A 21,004-nucleotide genomic window follows, 5' to 3' on the forward strand; every position below is an offset into this window, starting at 1 on the left:
TGACAGAGTTCAGCCCCGTGGGTGTGAGCTATGGTGTATCACATGGCTTGGAAAAGGTCTTGATTGTGATTTTCACTAGTGTAGGTTATTTTCTGAGGTCTGCTCTCTGAACCACAATTTTCTGTAATAACTGCTCTTTATTTGTCACAATACACAAATGGATTGGAGTGGCTTGAATGGAAGACTTCTAAGCTTCTTTGGTCTTTGCTTTATTGCTTTTTGTCTGTAATAGCATCTGAGGCATCATTAAACACAAAACACAGTGTCATGCCCTCAAAACCATCTTATAGAATCACTGGGTTGGAAGAGACCTTCAAGATCATCGAGTCCAACCCCATGCCCTAACACCTCAACTAAGCCATGGCACTGAGTGCCACATCCAGTCTTTTTTGTAACACATCCAGGGATGGTGACTCCACCACCTCCCTGGGCAGACTATTCCAGTACTTTATCACCCTTTCAGTAAAAAACTTTTTCCTAATACCCAACCTATATTTGCCTTGACGCAGCTTAAAACTGTGTCCTCTTTTTCTGTCAGTTACTGCCTGGAGAAAGAGACCAACCCCACCTGACTACAACCACCTTTCAGGAAGCTGTAGAGACTGATAAGGTCACCTCTGAGTCTCCTTTTCCCCAGGCTAAACAACCCCAGCTCCCTCAATCATTCCTCACAGGGCTTGTGTTCCCAGCCTCTCTCCAGCCTCGTTGCCTCCTCTGGATGCGCTCAAGTTTCTCAACCTCCTTCCCAAACTGAGGGCACAGAACTGGGCACAGCACTCAAGGTGTGGCCTCACCAGTGCCGAGTACAGGGGAAGGATGACCTCCCTGCTCCTGCTGGCCACACTATTCCTGATCCAGGCCAGGATGCCATTGGCCTTCTTGGCTACCAGGGCACACTGCTGGCTCATGTTCAGCCGGCTGTCACCAGCACCCCCAGGTCCCTTTCCTCCTGAGCACTGTCCAGCCACACCGTCCCCAGCCTATAACATTGGGTTATCGTGGCCAAAATGCAGGACTCGGAACTTGGATTTATTAAACTTGATCCTATTGGACTCTGCCCATCCATCCAACCATTCCAGGTGTCTCTGCAGAGCCCTTCTACCTTCCAACAGATGGACACATGATCCCAGCTTAGTGTCTTCTGCAAATTTACTAATGAAAGACTCAATCCCCTCATCCATGTCATCAGCAAAGATATTAAACAGAGCTGGCCCCAGCACAGACCCCTGAGGGACACCCCTGGTGACTGGCCCCAGCTGGATGCAGCATCGCTCACCACCACCCTCTGGGCCCAGCCATACAGCCAGTTCCTAACCCAGCAAAGAGTGCTCCTGTCCAAGCCACGGGCTGCCAGCTTTTCCAGGAGCGTGCTGTGGGAGACGGTGTCAAAGGCCTTGCTAAAGTCCAGCTACACAACATCAAGAGCCCTTCCCATATCCAGCAGGTGGGTCTGATGGTCATAAAAGGAGACCAGGTTGGTCAAACACAACCTGCCCCTCCCAAACCCCTGCTGGCTGGGTCTGATACCCTGGCCATCCTGTAAGCGCTGCATGATTACACTCAGTATAAACTGTTCCATGACCTTGCCTGGTACTGAGGTCAGGCTAAGTGGCCTATAATTACCAGGATCCTCCTTCCCACCCTTTTTGTGAACAGGCATCACATAAGGCAGTTTCCAGTTATCTGGAACCTCACGAGTGGGCCAGGACTGCTGGTAAATGATGGAGAGCAGCTTCACAAGCTCATCTGTCAGCTCCCTCATCACCCTGGGATGGATCCCATCTGGTCCCATAGATTTATGAATATCCAAACATCTCAGAAGTTCTCTGACAGCCTCCTCCTGGATAACAGGGGAACCATTCTGCTTCCTGACACCATCTACCAACCCAGGAGGACAGCTGTCCTGAGGACAAGCCATCTTCCCACTAAAAACTGAGGCAAAGAATGTGTTAAGTACTTCCACCTTCTCTTCATCTACAGTTACTAAGTTCCCTCCCACATCCAGTAGAGAACAAAGGTTGGTCTCACCCTTCCTTTTGCCATTAATATATTTGTAAAAACATCTTTTATTATCCTTTACTAAAGTTGCTAAATTAAGTTCAAACTGAGCTTTGACCTCCCTATTTTTTTTTTCCTACATGCTCTAGCAACTCCCTTAAATACTTCCTGAGAGACCTGACCCTCCTTCCAAATATAATACACCTTTTTTGTTCCTAAGTTCCTCCAAAACCTCATTGCCCATCCAGACTGGACATTTGCCTCGTCGACTCATCTTTCAGCACACAGGGACAGTCTGTTCCTGTGCTCTCAGGGTCTCTGTTTTGAAGCTCATCCACTTTTCCTGAACACCTTTGTTTTTAAGGGCTGCTTCCCAAGGAACTCTCTGAATAAATCTCCTAAATAGGCCAAAGTCAGCTCTCCAGAAGTCCAATGTAAAAGTCTTAGCGATGTTCCTCCTGATTTCACCAAATATCAAGAACTCTTTAATTTCATGATCACTCTGCCCCAAGTGGCCTCCAACCACCACATCTCCCACCAACCCATCTCTATTTGCAAACAGCAGATCTAACATATCCCTCCCCTGGTGGGCTCACCCACTAGCTGTGACAAAAAGTTGTCCTTCACACACTCTTAAGAACTTCCTGGACTGCCTCTTTTCTGCTGTGTTAAGTTCCCAGCAGATGTCTGGTAGGTTAAAGTCACCTACAAGAGCAAGGGCTGGTGATCCTGAAACCTTCTTCAGCTGCTTGTAGAATAAGTTGTCCACTTCTTCTTCCTGGTTGGGTGGGTGCTAACAGACTCCCAGTAGGATGCCAGCCTTGTTGGCTTTCCCCTTAATTCTTACCCACAGGCATTCAACATTAGTTCCAATACCCATGGCATCCAAAGCTTCCCTAATATAAAGGGCCACCCCTCCACCTCTTCTCACTTTCCTGTCTCTCCTGAAGAGCATGTAGCCATCCAGTGCAGTACTCCAGCCATGTGAATCATCCCACCACGTTTCTGTGATGGCAATTACATCATAGCTCTGCTGTTGCACCATGGCCTCCAGCTCTTCTCGTTTGTTGCCCATGCTGCACACATTGGTATACATGCACCTCAGCTGGGCTGCTGATTTCACCCCTAATTCAGGCTTATCACCCTTGGGCCTGCTTCCAGACAGCCCAGCTGCATCCCCCTCTCCCTTCAAACCTAGTTTAAAGCCCTCTCAATGAGTTCCACCTGTTCATGAGCTAAAATCCTTCTGCCCTTAACAGAGAGAAGGGGCCCATCCAGTTCCAGCAGACCAGGTGCTGTAAAAGTGGCCCTATGATCAAAGAACCCAAAATTCTGCTGATGACACCAACCCTTGGGCCACTTGCTGAGAATGTGGCCTCTCCTACTCCTTTCATCATTTTGCTCTGCCACCAAAGGGACTAAGCAAAACACAGTCTGTGCTCCTGCCCTATCAACCACTTGACCCAGTGCCCTAAAGTCCATTTTAATTCCCTTGGCACTCCTTTTCAATCTCATCACTGCCAGCCTGGAGTATCAGCAGTGGGTAATAATGAGAGGGCTGAATCAGCCCAGGGAGTCTCTCAGTGATATCCTGTACCTGGGCCCCAGGGAGGCAGCAGACCTCTCTGTGGGATGGGTCCAGTCAATGGGTCATGGTGCCCTCTGTTCCCCTCAGAAGGGAGTCATCCACCATGATTACCCTTCTTTTCTTTTTAATGTTAGAGGAGGTGCTCTGTCTGACAGATGAAGCATAACTGGGAGGCTCACTGGGCAGATCATTTTCTTCTACATCATCTGGCTGACCCTCTAGATCCAGGCCCCCATACTTATTCTGAAGTGGCACCTCAATAGGTGATGGGGGTTGGGAGGAATTTTTATTACCTCCCTACCTGAGTAGGGACCCATTTCCACTCCGCTGGTGGATACCAGGTGTCCTCCTATTGCCTGCCAGTAGGAGGCATGGGAGTCCTCTGACTCCTGGTGGGCCTCTCTCAAGGATGGAAGGGCAGAACCCCACCAATCTATTTCCTTTCACTTTTCCTGATACTCCTTAGTCTTTCAACTTCCTCCCTAAGCTTGGCCACCATCAAAAAGAGATTGTTCACCCATTCACACTGAAATCAGGCTTCTGCAATGCCCCTTGGTACCACTGATAAGCTCAAACACTCTGCACAGGAAGGGGTCTGGACAGATGTATTCTTTTTGGAGGATTCTGTTTGGCTACAAAAACTTTTACTAACTGCAGTTTTTGATCGTGTAAAAGCCATTACTTACAAAAAACCTCAAAACCAACCAGCCAATGAAAATACAACAAACAAATTGCAAACCCCACTAGCAGGAGGAAACCTGCAGCCCTGCCTGAGGGTGCAGAGCCCTCTTTCAGTCACCGTGCCACTGGCCGGAGGAAAGCCATGCCCTGTGCCTCCATGGCTAATGAGAACTCACTACATTATCTAGACCTGTTTGCAGCAGACATCTCATTTTTCCTCTGTGTGATGGGTTATCTGCCAGCATTGGCTGTCACTGTGTGTTAACAGTCTTGTCCTGGAAACTCATTCCTGAATCATCCGTCTTTCTCCTCTTGGCTATGAGTGACAGAGCCATGGCCCCAGACTCCTGAAGGTTAACCCTCACTTCATCCCTCAGGGGCTGTAACACCAAACCCTGACCTCACTGGAGTTGTTTTTGTTTGTTCAGTGATGCTGCCAAGAGACAAGGGCAGTGCCACACAATGCAGGATGCTGGAAAAGGAAGGAGAAGCACATGGTCTAGAACTGTACACCAAAGTCTCAGGAGAATTAGTTTCAATTTTTCATTTCAAAGACATCCTGTTTAGGCTGCAGATAGCTCACTTCTGGTTTTCAGGACCAGATTTCATTCCTGATCTGTAAAGGAACAATGCTGGCATGTCCTGACATGCAGGAGTGCAAAGACACTGAATTCTGAAAGGCTGTGAGGTGTTTTGGGGCTATCCAAACATTGTGGTTTGTTGTCAGTAAACATTGGTTTAGCTGCCCTTGGGAGGTGGTGCTGGAGATGTTACCCAGCCCATTGTATCCATTGCTCACAGGGGGGATGCTGCCATGGTGCCATTGTGTGCTGCTGGTGGATATTATGAAAGATGATGAGGTGTTCTTAAGCCCTACAGCCAGATGGACAACATGGCAAAGGACAGCAGTCTCCTTTCTGCTCTCTGCTTATCAGTTCTTCCTGGAAGGGGCTGGTACCCAGAACGCCTCACAAAGACCCTTTCTAGAAGGTGACTGGGACATCAAGCTTCCCTCCATATATAGTCCTGTTGCAGCATCACACCAGCCTTTGCTTCTTCAAACACCCCCATGTGCCTTTGTTCTGTGCCCAAAGCATGTCATTACCATCAGTTCAGGCTATGACTTTGCAGAGCTCTAGCACAACCCTCATGTCATTTCAAGCACTTTGAATTTAAAAACAGGTACAGAACAAACATTAATTCCAGAATGCCACCAAGAGCAAGGGAAAACCAAGGCCAAGTGTTTTAAAGTATGGATAAAGTCCTTCCTGGGCCAGCCCTCTTGTTCAGCACAAGGTGTAGGTGTGTGCTGCCTCCCGTGTTCATTGCACCTCTGCTGTGGAATTCAGTATCAAAATCTTCCCAAAGCCACTCCATCACTGCTCCCCTCAGCTGTGCATGGGAGAGAAATGATAGTGACAGGCTCATGGGGTGAGGTAAGGACAGGGCGAGATTATTCACCAGTGACTGTCACAGGCAAAACAGGCTCTACTTGGGGAAATGAACTGAATTTATTACCAGACAAATCAGAGCAGGACAATGAGAAATAAAATTGAATTATAAAATGCCTTCCCCTCACCCCTCCCATCCTGAACTCAGCTTCACTCCTGCTTTTCTCTGCCTCCCTACCAGCAGTGCAGGGGATGGGGAATGGGGGCTGGGGTCACTTCATCACTAGTTGTCTCTGCTGTTCCTTCTCCTCAGGGGGAGGACTCCTCACATCCTACTCCCTTGGGGTCACAAGTCCTGCCAGCAAACCTGCTCCAGCATGGCCTCCTCCGTCCATGGGCCACAGGTCCTGCCAGGAGGCTGCTCCACTGGGGTCTCCACAAGGTCACAGCCTCCTTCAGGCATCCCTCTGATCTGGGTTGGATCTCTGCAGGTGGATCTCTGCTCCCCCATGGGCTGCAGGGGCACAGCTGCCTCACCAGGGGCTGCAAAGGAACCTCTGCTCTGGCACTGGAGCATCTTCTCTGCCTTCTTCACTGCCCTGGGCATCTGAAGGACAGTTTCTCTCACATTCTCATTCTCTCCTGGCTGCAGTTGCAGAATAGTTTTTCCCCCTTATCTATGCCATCACAGAGGCACTACCACCATGGCTGATGGGCTCAGCCTTGGCCACTGAGGAGTCCCTCTTGGAGCTGGCTGGCATTGGCTCTGTCAGATATGGGGAAGCTTCCAGCAGTTTCTCACAGAAGCCACCCCTGTAGCCCCTGCCTGCTACCAAAACCTTGCCATGCAACCCAGTACAGGTACCAATGTCCCTTCTTGGAAGAGCAAAGGAAGATGAAGAGAGACAGGAGTGAGGCCAGGAGCTAGGTGGGCAGCATGAAGGGGTTGGCTACAGGAAGAAGTCAGCCCTGTGAATCAGCATTTTGACCTCTATCCTATTTGAAGCTTTTCTGATGTACTGTATGTTTACAACCACACTGACCCTGTGGTGTTCTCTGTCCTCGCTGTGTGGCATGTGAAAGGTCTGCTTATGGATCCAAATCCTGAAGTGCCCTGGGTCTGTATTTTCTGTCTGTAATAATCATTCTTCCTCCAACACTGCCATAGCCACTGTAACACAAGGGAGTATAAGCTCAGAACATTGTGCAGTTATTTGTAGTTGCTACTCCCCTGCTCTCATCAGCATCATTTCAGCACTTTTCCAGTCATCCCTCTTACTGACAGACATCAGTGATACAATTTGTGTTCCCACTCTGTATTCAACCAAAGATCCTCCTTTAGCAAACCTCAGGTAATTTCTCACATCTCCAACTTACTAGATGGTACAAGATTCTTCACAGCATAGAGCTTTAATGTTCTTTGAATGAATTCAGGATTTGTGAGTCAGCAAACTGACCCAAAGGATCAAGCTAGCTCACAGGTGAGTGACCAGTAGCTAAACCTGGCTCACCCTGTGAGTGACCAGTAGCTAAGCCTGGAAAGAGCTCTCCTTGGCTGTTGGAACTCTATGTTTGCTGGTTTTTGTCCCCACACAAGCCTGAGATCTCATGTCATCTGGGGTATGAGAGCCTGAGATGTTTACCAGCATTTCTACCCACAGTCTGTGGGTAGAAATGTTCCCTGATCCATTTTTCTTGCTGCACCCTTCAGCACAGGAATCTTCAGGGTTTAATACAGCCATCTCAAGGGCTGGTGGGCAGGAGCAGATCATCAGGTGGCTGAGCAGGAGCAAGGAGTGGGGATCTGCAAGGAGTCACTTGTGTGGATCTACAGGCTCGTGTTGTTTGTGTCACGTGATAATCCTCTGGGGATGTGAGATGCTAGATGGAGGCCTGAGATCATCTGTCTGCCAGCTCTGAAGAGTGCTGAGGGAATAGCAAGTGTCCTCTGGCTGGGCTGAGCTCAGAGATTTTTTTTTGCCAGTAGGAGGGGAGTGAATTTTGTTGAGATTTTGGAATATTGTCATGGCTGCCAAATAACACCAGCGCTGAGTTGGATCACATGCATAAGCCAGAGCACTTGTGAAGACTGCTCATTTCTTCTTTCAGTCATGTGTTGTGGCTTAGCAGGTTCCAGTGATTCAGTGCCTGGCCCCACTGTGCTCCCCAAGGGGTTTGTGGTGCTTCCCCACTGGACCCCCCTCCAGCCTGGCAGCCAGCCACTGGCACACTGAGCTCAGTGCCAGCCCCTGGAATTACTGACCTTGCAAAAACTCTCTGCTGAGAAATCAAGCTAGTTAACAATAAAATCATAAATAGGAATCCAATTTAAAAAATGCAGAAAGCAGAAGGCAGCAGAAAGCAGCCCCTGGGCAGCTGCCACTGCAGAGCCTCAGTCTCTGGCTTAGGAGGGAGGGATTGTGTCTGGGGTGCTCTCTGGTGTGACTGTTCCTGCAGCCTGACCTCCAGCAGTGTCTGCAGCATCACAAGTGGAATTGCTTCATGCAATAGGTATATCCATGGCCCAGGCAATATTTCACCCAGAGCAATTTTATCTTACCTCTGTTTTAAAAAGAAATCATCACAAGAAACCTGTAGGCAGGAAAGCGGTGTTCTCTTTTCATGGAAGCTGTTTTGGTGTCGTGATCAGCAGGAGAGGCAGCAGCCAGAGCACAGCACTGTGTCTGCAACAGCAGTGCCATTTAGCTCTGACAATGTCTTACTGTGTCCTTCTCTCTTGTAGCTCCTGTGGAGCCATCTCTGAGTTGTGGTGAGAGGTCTGCTTTACCCATGGCACAGCCAAGAGGAAAAAGTGACCTCTGTGAACAGCAAGATGTGGGGGAGGGAAGGCAGTGGGGAGCCAGGCTCAGCCCCATCATCCCTCCTGGAGTTGATGCAAGTCTTGCTTGGCCTTGCTGGAATCTGCTCACTGCCTTGGTGACTGGAGCTTCTCCTAAGCTCTTTAGATATGCTGTGGCAGGTATGTCAGACAAAATGTTACACTCGAGGTTTTCTGTAGGCTGGGGTTGTTCTGTGCAGGTACCAGCAAGGAAAAGGAAAGGTTCCTTTCAGACTGAATTTTATATGGAGTGTCAGGGATTAGAGAGGCCAGAAGTTTTTCATGCAAACATCCTCTATCCAATTTGAAGCTTTTCTGTTCACATATAGAAAAGTTAGAGTTGAGTCTGCAGTCTGGGCTCTTGTGCCCCCTATGCTGTAGGATGTAGTCAGAGGGAATTCAGGTGAGGCAGCAGCAAAGTGGAAATTATCTCCTCCTGAGGAGCACAGTGTGAGTCCAGGGGGCTGGACTGCATTCTGTTGTGAGGAGGTAAAGATTAAATAACCCAAAATTAAAACTTTATTAAGTAGAGGTAGCAGTTGCAAACAGGCTGCCTGTCCTTTGAAGCAAACAGTTGCTGATTAGACCTTGCCAAGGCCTGTAGTGAGACGACACTTTATAAAACTTTAGGTGTTAAGCTGAAAAAGGGTAGGTTTAGGTGAGATATAAGCACAGTAAAGGTAGTGAGACACTGGCCCAGAGAAGCTGTGGATGCCCCACCTCTGGAAGTGTGCAAGGCCAGGTTGGATGGGGCCCTGAGCAGCCTAATGGCAGGTGTCCATGTACACAACAGGGGGGTTGGAATAGGTGATGTTAACGTCCCTTCCAACCCAAACCATTTTGTGATTCGACTGTTCCATGAGGTGTGAGTGCCCAACACATCTGAAAATGGGGTATCAACTATTCACACATTCAGTGCTTTTTCAGAAAACAGATCTAACAAGAAGCTACAGTAGTATGTTCATTTCAGGAGGGGAGCAGGTTTCACCATTTCAGTGTAGAAGAAACATCACTTCTCCAAAACGGTTGCTATTTGCATTTGTCACTTATAGCTGCTACTTGTAAGAATTCTCAACATGACATTGCATACTTTATACCTTTAACTCCCTTTTTGTGAGGCCTTCTTTTAAAGTGTTTGCTCCCAAATCTGTTGAGAGTGTGGCAGAAAACATGCTTACTAGCAAGTTTTTTTTTCACATGCTGTTTCAGCTTGGGTGACTTGGATCGTGAAGCTTCTCAGGATGTTTGTGAAGAATGTCTCATAAAGGGGTGATATTGGGAGGTTGATTTCATTACAGTGGTCAAATTTAAATTCCTGTGGCAGATTTTATTGCTGAGGTATACTGCATATAGACATCACTTAACAGGCAACACAGTACCTACTCAAGAATTTGTTCATTTTGGAGCTACAGACCTGCAGCAATCATTAAATAATGTAAGGGAATGGCTTTTTTTTTTTTTTTCTTAGAGTGCAATTTTTATAGGGCTGAAAGAAAGTTTCCTGAGAAGTAACTCCTGAAATGTAACTGTTCCTGAAAGTAACTCCTTTAGCTTGAATTTTACCTTAAAGGAAATAAACCAAGGGATAATGTCTTGCAGAATTTTTTAAGTGCAAACTGTTCTTCCTCATTTTATTTCCTGATAAAGCTTTGTTTCTTCAGAAAGATTTTGCTTTTATTTAAGATTTGATGTGAATTTTGCCTTTTATTGAAAACTGACTAGTAATGTTGTTTATTTTTAGGGGCTAGCAGTTACAGCTAGTTATCATTTGTGATCAGCTTCAACCTCTCCCCTTTCTCTTGTTTTGCCTTTGCAGAAGTAACAACTTCTGCTTAGTTCTATCCCTTTTTTTCCCCTTACGTTTTCTCAACTGCATTTTCCCACTTTCTGAGTGAAGTTTCCTGTTTCTCCTTCTCCCTTACTGCCTGGGGTCTTTTTCAGAAGCATAATTTGACCAATGATAATAATCTTCAGGGTTAAAGCAGAAAAAGAAGAGTCCAGAGCAGAGGTCTAGAGAGTAAGAGGTACATGATGTGAAGGAGGGAGTTCAAGATGACAAGGAGGCCTTATTGTCAGTCTGGAGGGTAAGGCAGCACTGCAGATTCTGGAGGTGGAGCAGGAAAATGTCTGATACTGGCCAGAAACATTGGGAAAATGAGGAGGAAGGATGAAAAGGGGAAAAAGGATGGAATTGGGCAGAAATTGTAAAGGCTGGACCTGAGGAAAAAAAGGTGCACCAGAAGAGGGAAGCAGAGCAAAAATCAATGCTTCTCTCCTTTTATCAATTTAAAATCAAGTTCTGCCAGACATACAGATAGAGAATCAAGGGCATGATAAAAGCTGGCATGCATCATGCCCTGATGCTATCATCATCATATTTGCCTTGTAGCTCTTTTACTAATTCATAGACAGACATAATATTCTCGTGTCCTTGTCCTACCAAAAGAGTGTTGTGGTTTTATCCCCTGTTGCTTGTGGCATCTGAGTGTCCAAGTTAATGCAGAGATGGCTCAGGATCTCCACAGAGAAGCAGGTTCCTGCAATGGTGCAGTGAGATCACTGTCTGCAGGACCCAGAGGAGAGAAACTTCCCTTGTCCTGCTCCTGCTTTAGAAAGAAATTATGGGAACTTTCAGGATTGCTATGTCACACCTGGGGTAAGATACCATTATTAATCAAGGCTGTAGGTTGATGAAAGAAGATAGCATGACTCTGGACAGATTTTAGTAATGAATGCTTTTCATGGCTCTTTTAATTACTAACTGGTTATATCTGATAATCTGCCTTTCTAAAATTTTACTGAGCATCAAGGCAATGCTCACTGGCCCATGCTTATGTTCTACTTTTTTAACTTTTCTGACTTCTAAAATAGCTTTATTTTTAGCCCTGTGTAACTTCCCTGGAGTTCTAAACTGTGCTGAGTAGTTACATCCAGGGTGCAGAAAATGCCTGGCCAATTTTTTCCAAAACATCTTAGTTCATGTTATCTGGTATTGCATATCTGAAAATGTTCATCATTAGCATGAGTATTAGGATAAGAAAAATTTCACTGCTGTCAGAAACCTTGGAACTACCATTTTGCTGCTTTGCAGACAAAACCCAAAATACTAATGAGTATTTTTGGCTTTTTCACATCATTATTGACAACTTTATTATGCTTCTCTTGTTCTGAACCACTGTGGTTTAATTTAGTCATGATTATGTTTTGAAACTTGTCTTTTGTTGTTCTTTAACTTGTTTCAGCAAGTCTTACACTCTGGCTTAGTCCAGAAAATCAGAGGAAAATTATAAAGAAATTTCCTTTATGTTAATTTTCCTTCTTTGCAATCTAGTCTCAAACCCCAGTTCCCTTGCCAGGTTTATGAGTGCTTGAGTGTTTTATTAGTTATTTAGTTGAAAACATTTTAGGAAATGTTTCTCTATTATGATTATTGCTAATGAGCTGTGTACTAAACAAAAGTTGTCCATCTGTGGTCTTCTCATCTGCTTTCAAATTACATTGGAAAAGGATATAATCAGAAAACTTGAGGACAGATTATAAACACAGCTTGCCTTTGTTTAGGAAGAACAAAGTTCTTCCTAAACTCAAGAACTACTCTTGAGTTCTGAGCCCTTCAGAAAAATCTCTCCACAGAAGCAGGTCCCTGGATGGGAGCTGAACTCTTGAAAATCTGTTCCTTCAGGCTTTCTTTCCTGTCTGCTGCTCTGCTGGAACAATAATCCAAGGCTGACCTAATCTCAGAGCAGCAGCAGACAAACTTTGCAACTGGATACTCTTGTTCCAAATGATTGCTAATTGGAGATTTATTCCATCAATTACACATTATCTTAATTTGGGACATGCCAAAGCCATTTAAAATCCTGTAAATTAGCATCATGTTCACAAGAAAAAGATTGCTGTGTGAGGTACAGTATCCCTGCAGCCAGCACTTGTGGTGGCAGCTTAATGCTTAGGAGTGAGGCTGTGTGAGCTGATGGGCTTAGAGTTTCTATTGGGCATCCCTTGGCCAGAGCAATTGAGAATGACCCCTTTTGTCCTGTCTTTTATTATCAGGCAGCTCTGGAAAACGAGCACTGTTGAGTGAAAAGAAAGCAGCAGATGACATTTTGTTTTCTGCACAAACGATTGTATAGGATCTTTGTTTTTCAGACGTGGTTTTCAAGAAGATGTGCAAATATTGCTGCTATTCTGGCTGTAGCTCTTTTGTTCAAGCCTGAACATAAATCTGTGGGAGTGGGGATGTCCATTTATATTAGTGAGCTCTTCCCTTGTAAAATTCCATGGATGCCTAATGTAGAAGTATGTATGTCTAATATATAAGTATATATTATATATATTGTATATATAATATATAAGTATGTATGCCTAACATATAAGTATGTATATTCTGAATAAGTCTTTTTTTTAATATTACTGTAGCACTCCTTTTCTGAAACATAATTTTACTTCTGTAAAAAAGATATGGTCATATTTTCAGAATAATAACACCTGAAGACTTCTGCCTGTGTGCTGAGATTACTCATGCTCTTGATTACAACTCTCACTGTTTTAACCCAGCAGTGAGCACGGGGCAGGGACTCCTCTCTGTATAGAGACAGTAGACACACTGTGATTTAAACCAGGGTCACCCAGCATTGGATCTGTGGTTCCAGTGTTTCACAAACAGCTGTCACACACAGGTCTGGAAATCTTCTGACTTTGAAGTGCCTTAGTCATCCTCATGGCTGTTTTCCACAGCTGACCAGAAAGCTCTTGAGCATTGCTGCTGTGCCAGGGAGACCTGGAGGCTGCCAGATGAGTGACCTACATTGTGTCAGTAAACAGTAGCAGGAGAGCTGTGCTCACAAAGTGAGTGGGGTATGAAAGTGTCTGCATACAGGGTTTTGTTGACATTTTCATGGGTGATTTGAGGATCATATGGGAGGCAGGAGTCTCAGCTGGGCTTTCGAGTGTTCCAGCAGCCTGACTTGGTGGATTCATGTACTCTAACTTTTGATCATCCAGTTTTGGTCCATGTCAGTTAAAAGGTCATTCTTTATGTACAGTCACTTAGGAGGCTCCTTTTTAGTTAGAGCAGGAGACAGGAGGGTTATTTGAGTTATTCTCACAGTGTTTCAGTGCTTCCTGTGTAGACATCAGTAGGCTCAACTGAGTAAATAGTTTCTGCTGAACAAAGGATCACGTCATCTTTAGGGCTGGTTTGGTTTTTGTTAAGGTTTTAAAAGTCACTAGAGTGATGCTCCAAAAGTTCACTTGTTTCATAAATGAAGAAATAGCAATAACATGGGTCATCTTCTGCCAGCTGGATGCTGGTAGTTTCAAAATGTCAGATGCCAAGGTTGTGAGCATGATGTATGAAGAAGGTGCTATTGAAGTGCAGGGTTTGAATACAGTAATACTTTGGAAGACTTAATGTTCCTTCATTTCTGTCTTCTCTAAAGACTCTACATTCCTGCACAAGTTTACTGCACCCTGGTACATCATGATCATGGAATTAGCTGTCCTTGCAGCTTCTCCTCTGCATGCCTGCTTGCTTGGGGCTTCACAATCAGCTTGGCTCCAGCACAGTCCCTGGGCCCTGCTTATGGGGAGGTAGCACCAATATACAGAAAGGGGATGGGTGGGCAGGCAAATGCAGCCTCAGGCCAGCTGCAGAACCTCAGACAGTCTCTTAAACTTCCCACACCCCCTTCTCATCTATTAACCTCTGCTCAGCAGTGCAGTCTGGGCTGGCACAGCTAAATACAGAACCATGGGAATCCTGTTTCCCACTTAGGGACTGACCTCAACAGTGGCCCTGTATGGATATGCTGGAATTACTTGGCAGTCCAACAGTGGCTTCCTTAGAAGGGCAGTGAAGGGAAACAACTTGAAGGCAGAAAAACAATTTCCTCCTGTTCCTACCGGTACCAGTCAAGCTCAGCGGGTCTGGCCCTGTGCCCTGTAGCTGCCAGTGGAGTCCCCTGGCCAAACAGAAAGTGAGCCCTTGTCAGTGGGCTGGTTTGGTGGCCAGACCACACAAAAGGTCATTACCAGGACATTTCAGTTCCATTATTTCTGTTTTACATGCTGTTCTGTATGATGCTCTTTATGATTCTCTTCTTTGGTGTTTCCACTATTCTGGTATTGTTCACTGCAAAAACTTGAGCTAACTAATAGTAAATTCCTTGCTAACTTCACTGGGGTGGAGACCTGTTGCTTGGCAACGTACTGGCTCCTGTATATAATTACCTGTGCCATGATGGGCTCTTAAGCATCAGGAGAGCTGTTGTAACTCTAAATGGACAAGAGTTCTTGTCAAAGACTTTTGGCATTCTTTAGGTTGGCAAGTCCTCACCTGTATTGTCATTCACCTCTCAAAGAATACTTTGAGAGGTGTGAATTATGCAAATAAAGGTTGCTTCTTCCATAGTAGATCAGATTTATTTGTGTTTGCTAAATCTTTTTTAATGGGTTTTTCAGCTCTGAATGACTCAGTCCTACTGTTCTTCCAGTTTTGTTGTTGTTTGGTTTACCTTTAATACTTAGGGTCATTTGAGTGATAAATCCCTTACTGCAGTTAATAAAGCAATGGATTTGAGTTTGTGTAGTATCCTGGGTGAAAGCTGCCTGTACTTATTATAACTTTAGATTTTGACAGGTTTTAGAAGAAGGGTCTTCTGCAAATGCTTCACTTTGAAGCAGTTCCTTGGAGCTGTGCTTTCAAAAGTTGCTCAAATTCAGAAGTTACTCAAGGCATATCCCTAATGAATATGAATGCAGAAGAAAATTCATTAAAGTTCCTGCTGCTTTAAAATGAAAGTTTTTGTCATGAACAGTAGTTGTTGACACCTGCAGATACCTTTAGAGTATCAAATAGGGTATATTTATTTCCAAATAAAGCATTGTTTAGGTTCTGCCTGGTGCTTGCTCTTAGGCTGCATTTGTGACAAAGTGGTGGCAGCAAGATAATACCATCTGTGAGTTCCAGTTTGTTGATAATAAACTTGTGAAAATATCTGGAAGTAACTGGACTCTGCTTTTGTGTGCAGCTGTAATTGGAAGAGGATTTTACAAGACTCTTTAATGTAGTTGGAGTGTGTGTGTAATCTTTTGACCTTGTTCTTAGTTTTTGATGAGTATGGCATGTTAAGTGCTGATAATTGGGTTTGCTCTAGGCTGAAACCTGACCTGCTCTCTGCAGAGAAGATCAGATCTTCTACTGGAAGGGGCACTCAAAAGGGGCTACCCTAGAAATTGCAGTGCCAGGGCTGCTGAGAGTGAAGATCTCTGAAATATGGCAATTACTTTGGAAGGGCATGTTGTCCTAGGGACTGCTTCTCTTTCAGCCTAGTTTGAATTGGACTTTTCACCCAAAGGTTATTGTCCTCTAAATTTTCTTTTCTGTGCCATCTGGTTTGCCTCATAACTCAAGCTCAATTATTGTGAGAGCTGCCTTGTAGCCTCAGCTGGTGGAATGTGAGTGCTGGGTATGAGAGCAAGAGGCAGGTGCTTTTCATTTTGCTCTTGGAAGAAAAGTCAACTGTCTTTAAGCCATGTGCAAATGAGAGGAGTGTCTAATACCTTTGTGAAAGGAGTATGCAGCAATCATAAACAGCAGCAGGAGCTGGCAAGGAAATGGAGCCAAAGGGATTTTTTAAAACCTGTCCACAGGGATCAGTGCAATGGACCAACTTGCACTTTGTATTTCAAGCCATCCTTTTCTGTCTGTCTCAAACAGTGTTGATGGAACTGATCTTTCTTATTTTAAGCCTTCTGTGTGGGAGCAGTAAAACTGCTTAAATGTTTCTGAGTAGTAGTTTGCACAGTGCAGTATTGTTAGCTCTGCTTTTCCCATTCCCATTGGACTCCTTGACATATATTAAGAATACACAACATGGGTCCAGCTAGAAAATGCCAGACCAACTGTCCCTCCAGGTCAGTATCCCATTCCTGCCAGCAATTAACAGATGCCTCTGCACCTTTGTCTAAACCTTTCCTAGACTCCCACCGTCTATTTTCAGCTTATGAGACTTTTAGCCATAAATCTTGCTTGTTAAAGGCAGAGTTGCAGCTAACTTTCTTTTCTCTTATGTTTTAGAACCAAAAAAGCAAAGAAGACAGCTGCTCCTCCAGCCAAGGAAGAGAAGCCCAAATTAACCATTTTTGAAGAGGAGGTGGATCCAAATGAAGGACTCTTTGGTCCAGAAAAAGATTTCTCATCAATCGGTCCCAGAAGAAAGATTAAAGAGAGTAAATCTGTTCTATATTTGTATATACACAGATTGTTTTATCTAAAGCATGTGTATAACTGAGCCTTTAAATTACAGTGATGCATAGTATACAGGCTAAATAATGTCTTGGAAATGTTAAGGCAAATCTTCAGCTGGGCAGAATCATCTAGAATCATTCATAAAGAACAAATGAAACCTGTAGCTCTCATAGCTGTTCTCTGTAAACATTTTGAACTGAGATATTAAGGTCTGTGGGAGCTGGCTGTCCCACAGTCATTCATGCCACACTAACAGGAGTAATGTGACCTACTTTTGAATGCAAGGAAAAAGCAGATTTACCAAGTCCTTAGAGTGCATAGTATCACTGCACTTTGTAGACTGGAAGTCTTTGGAAAAAAAGAATTGTCTGCATGATCTGTTTTTTCAACCCACCTAGCCAGATTTACTAGTTAGTGTTAGTGCAGGCCTTGTGTTACATAGCATGATTTAAATACAGCAGCTTCTGATTCCCCTTTCTAGATCTGAAGTTATTTGAAGACCCAGACCTTGGTGGGGTGGTGAGACTGGGTGACTCACTCCTGCTGCCAGCTGCCTGTGAGCACAGCAAGTATGTGCTGAGCAGCGATCCTGAGGAGGACACTGAGGAGCTGCTGAGGTACTCATCTCAAATCTGGCATGTGGGATGAAGGGGGTCTGATCTATTCTGATCTGTTTAGATCTTGAAAGAGATGAATTTGGGGACAAAACTTAAATACTCAGAATGCAAACTGTGAATCAGTACTTGTATCAGCAAGTAAAATGTAACGTGTGTCATGGAACTTGGACATCAAACACATTTAAAAGGAAATTAGGAAGACCCTTTGAGAGAGGTGGGGTGCAAGGAATTATTCTGTGACTCCAAAGGAAGAGCCTTGAAGGCCCCAGGTGTGCTATCTGGTTCTTGTTTTCTAAAAGGACACTTCTGCTTTCTGCAAATGATCCACAGGGAACCTGACTTCCACTGTGAAAAGTGGGGAACAAAGCCCAGAGATAAAGAGCAGTTCAGCTTCAGGGCCCTGAAATCAGGGGCTCTTGTCACAGGAGGAATGATTTTCATGCTGATGGCTCACAGACTTCTGTGCATGTTTCCAGGAGGGACCCTGTGCATACCTCCACAGCCATAAAGGACTCTATCACCCTGTGTTTAATTTTTAATCTAGTGGGAAGGAGGGCTGGAGCTCAGAGTTGCAGGAGGGTATAATATATTGCTTCTCCCTTGGTAGTGCAGCACTGGAACACATCAGCACACCATGCATTTATCCCTGACACCTCCCTCACAGGGCTGGTTCACCTGTGCTGATAATCCTCCAGAGATGGAGCAGGGAACACAGGGAATCTGTGCTGCAGTAATGAGTCAAATTCCTTCCTTCTGGGTCTCAAGCTGGCATCTGAATTATGCTTCCAGTGCTAATTTGTGTCAACCAGCTCCTGTTAGGATGTATGATTTCCACAGCAGGTACTAAGCCCAGGAGAGAGACTCTGTGTGTAGTTTCAAAGCTTTCCTGAAGCAGGTAATTCTGCAGCTGTTGCTTTCTACTCATGGAAAAGTGCTGGCTATCTCAGCAGTAATACCTGACTGACTTTAAACAAAGGTTAAATTGGGCTGGGTGCCATCTTGCATTAGACCCTGACAGCCCACCTGATGTTTATAGAAGCTGATGGGGCAGGACATGACCTGATTTTATGCTGTAGCATACTGAGAGCAAACACACGTGTGCTTTCAATATTTTCTTGTCTGCTAGTGATCTCAGCATACAGCACTTCATCCAGAGTGTTCATATGACTACAGGAGAAGGGCCTGTTCCACTGCAGTCCTTGCATTTTTATCCACTAGAGAGAACTTCTCCATCTGTTGTGTTAATGTCTTTTGGATTATATATGTTCAGAAAGGTCTCTGAAGTCTGCTCTGAGAACAATAGACCATGCTTTCAGATCAGTTTGGGATCATCAATGACAGCAGCACACCCAGATGGTTATGGGAACCCATGGGAAAAGATGTAATTTCTTTTAAATTCCAGTAGTTTTTGGTTATTCCTGATTTGTCTCAGTGCTTCCAATAGTTGATAAGTCATCGAGGTCCAGTTGGAATTGAATACATGCAATGAAGCAGAAAACCATGCAAGTGGTCCAATGGGAAAGTTGCTATGGGAATCCAGAGGCAGGTCCTGGCTGTGCAAGAGGTTTTGGCACATAGATCAGGATCTGTTGACCTGTTCAGGTGCCTAACACCCTCTGAAATTCCCCTGGTAAACCCAATTCATGGTGTTATCTGCACATCATAGAGAGCTGGTGAACTCAGTGCAAGGCAGTTGAGGGTAAAGGAGAAGCTGCTGTCCAAGAGAGGAGGAGGAGTGGCAGTGCTGTTTTAACCTAGTGCAACACTTCACCTCCCCCCTTCTCTTCCCATCAAACTGGTGTTGAATGTTCTTGCAGGGCAGTACTACAGGCTCTTTTCCAGGCAGTGACCCTTTGTAGTGACAAAATGTTTAGTATAAGCTGCACTCTGCAATGTCCCTGCATGGGAGCTTGAGCTTATTTTGAGGCCTAAGAATAAGTCTTGCCTTTACCATGTATGTGTTGACAATTGCTCTCCTTTCCCAAAAGGGACTGAAGAAATCTCTCTGCAGCCCTCAGATCAAAGTAGGGGCTGTGACAACCCATTCCTTTAGCAGGCTAGAGCTGGATATGCTACTGGAAATGGAAATGGAAACCTCTTGGTCTCTTGGACATACTCGGTTCTATCATGCCAAAAGTTTATGTGGACACATTTTGTTGAGATCTAGGACTGTCCTGAGCTATGATGCACCAGCAGGTCTGTGGTAGGTCCAGAAACCTGGACATGTTCACTGCACTCCAGTGGAGTAGCTGAATAATGCAGATGTGGGAGCTCTCTGCTGGTGCAGTGAACAGTCACATGTACCTCAGGGTCTGCTCTCGTGTGTGTGGTAGATCTGAGAAGTGTCTGACTCACTCTGAATCATGGGCAGAGTTAGAAGAGAGCTGCCTAAGGCAGAGGAGGGCAGAACCTTCTTCCAGAGGGGGTTGGCAAGAAGATAATGTCCAGCACAGAACACAGGAGCAGCCAAATCCTTTGTGATCTTTATGGTACCTGGGTGGTTTGAGCAACAGTAGCCCAGAGCAGTGTCAGCACAGCAGTGAATCCTCAGCAGTGGCTGTAACTCATGAGGCAGAGGCTGTTAAGGAGACAAATGAGTCTGCAAAATGTGCGTGGGCAGGGCTTGTCACAACTTGAGGGAGAAGAGAATCTGATAAATGTTCTCACTGCAAACTGAAGACTGTGCTCTCTGTGGATACTTGCTCATATGCAAGAGAATTACTGTTTTAAATAGAATCACCAACTTGACATTAACAAGAGCTGAGCATTGAGAAGAACTAATTGCATTCTAAGTGCAGTGGGAGATTTCATGGGCTTTATCCCATGGACTCTACAAAGCAGATCCCTGAAGAGGCCAAAGTTCGCTGTCCTGAAATCCAGGGTTTGCTGAGCACCCACTTCACTGCCATGAGAGAGTCAAACTCCACCATTTCATGGTCTCTGCAGCCCAGCTGCCCTGGAGCTTTACATTCCCCACCAGCCCCTCCTCATTGGTGAGAATGAGGTCTAGCCTAGCACCTCTCCTTGTTTGCTCCTTTACTTGGAGGAGGAAATTGGTCTCAGTGCATTTGAGGGACCTCCTGCATTGCTTAAGCCCTGCTGGCTGTCCTTCCAGCAGATGATGGGGTGGTTGAAGTTCTCCATGAGGACCAAGGTTTGTGAATGGGAAGCTTCTCCTGTGTGTAGAGTACCTTATCCACTCACTCTTCCTGGTCTGGTGGCCTGTAGCAAACCCCCACAATAATGTCACCTGTCCCTGCCTCCCCTTTGATCCTGACCCCTGAGTTCCTGGATGGCTCCTCAGCTGAGGCTCATGGCTGAGCTCTGTGCACTCCAGCTGGTCACTGGCATAGAGGGTGACAGCTCCTCCTCATGTCCCCTGCCTGTCCTTCCTGAAGAGCCTGTATCCTTCCATTCCAACACTCCAGTCCTCACCTGTCCCTGTCTGGGACCTGTCCCACCATGTCTCCATGATGCCAATGAGATCATAGCCCTGCAGGCATGAACTCTTCTGCCTCATTAATCTCAATCATGCCTGCCTGGTGTGATGGATCAGGTTTTTGTGGAAAACCAATGCTGGAATTGATCCTATGAATGTTGCAGCAGCTCTGTGTGCCCACAGAATTACATAAATTATCA

General features: G+C 45.3%; 1 protein-coding gene across 1 annotated transcript in view; it reads left to right on the forward strand.

Annotated features, from left to right (window-relative positions):
• HS1BP3 (HCLS1 binding protein 3) overlaps positions 1-21,004 on the forward strand; it is a 55,928-nt gene that overhangs the window by 27,932 nt on the left and 6,992 nt on the right. Inside the window, exons 5-6 of the mRNA XM_071440061.1 lie at positions 16,578-16,729; positions 17,230-17,365. Coding sequence (XP_071296162.1) covers positions 16,578-16,729; positions 17,230-17,365 — 288 coding nt within the window. The remainder of the gene's footprint in view (positions 1-16,577; positions 16,730-17,229; positions 17,366-21,004) is intronic.

This window comes from Agelaius tricolor, unplaced genomic scaffold (assembly GCF_023055355.1).
Source record: "Agelaius tricolor isolate 1412-34295 unplaced genomic scaffold, bAgeTri1.0.p SCAF_1, whole genome shotgun sequence".
In the NCBI taxonomy this organism is placed as follows: Eukaryota; Metazoa; Chordata; class Aves; order Passeriformes; family Icteridae; genus Agelaius; species Agelaius tricolor.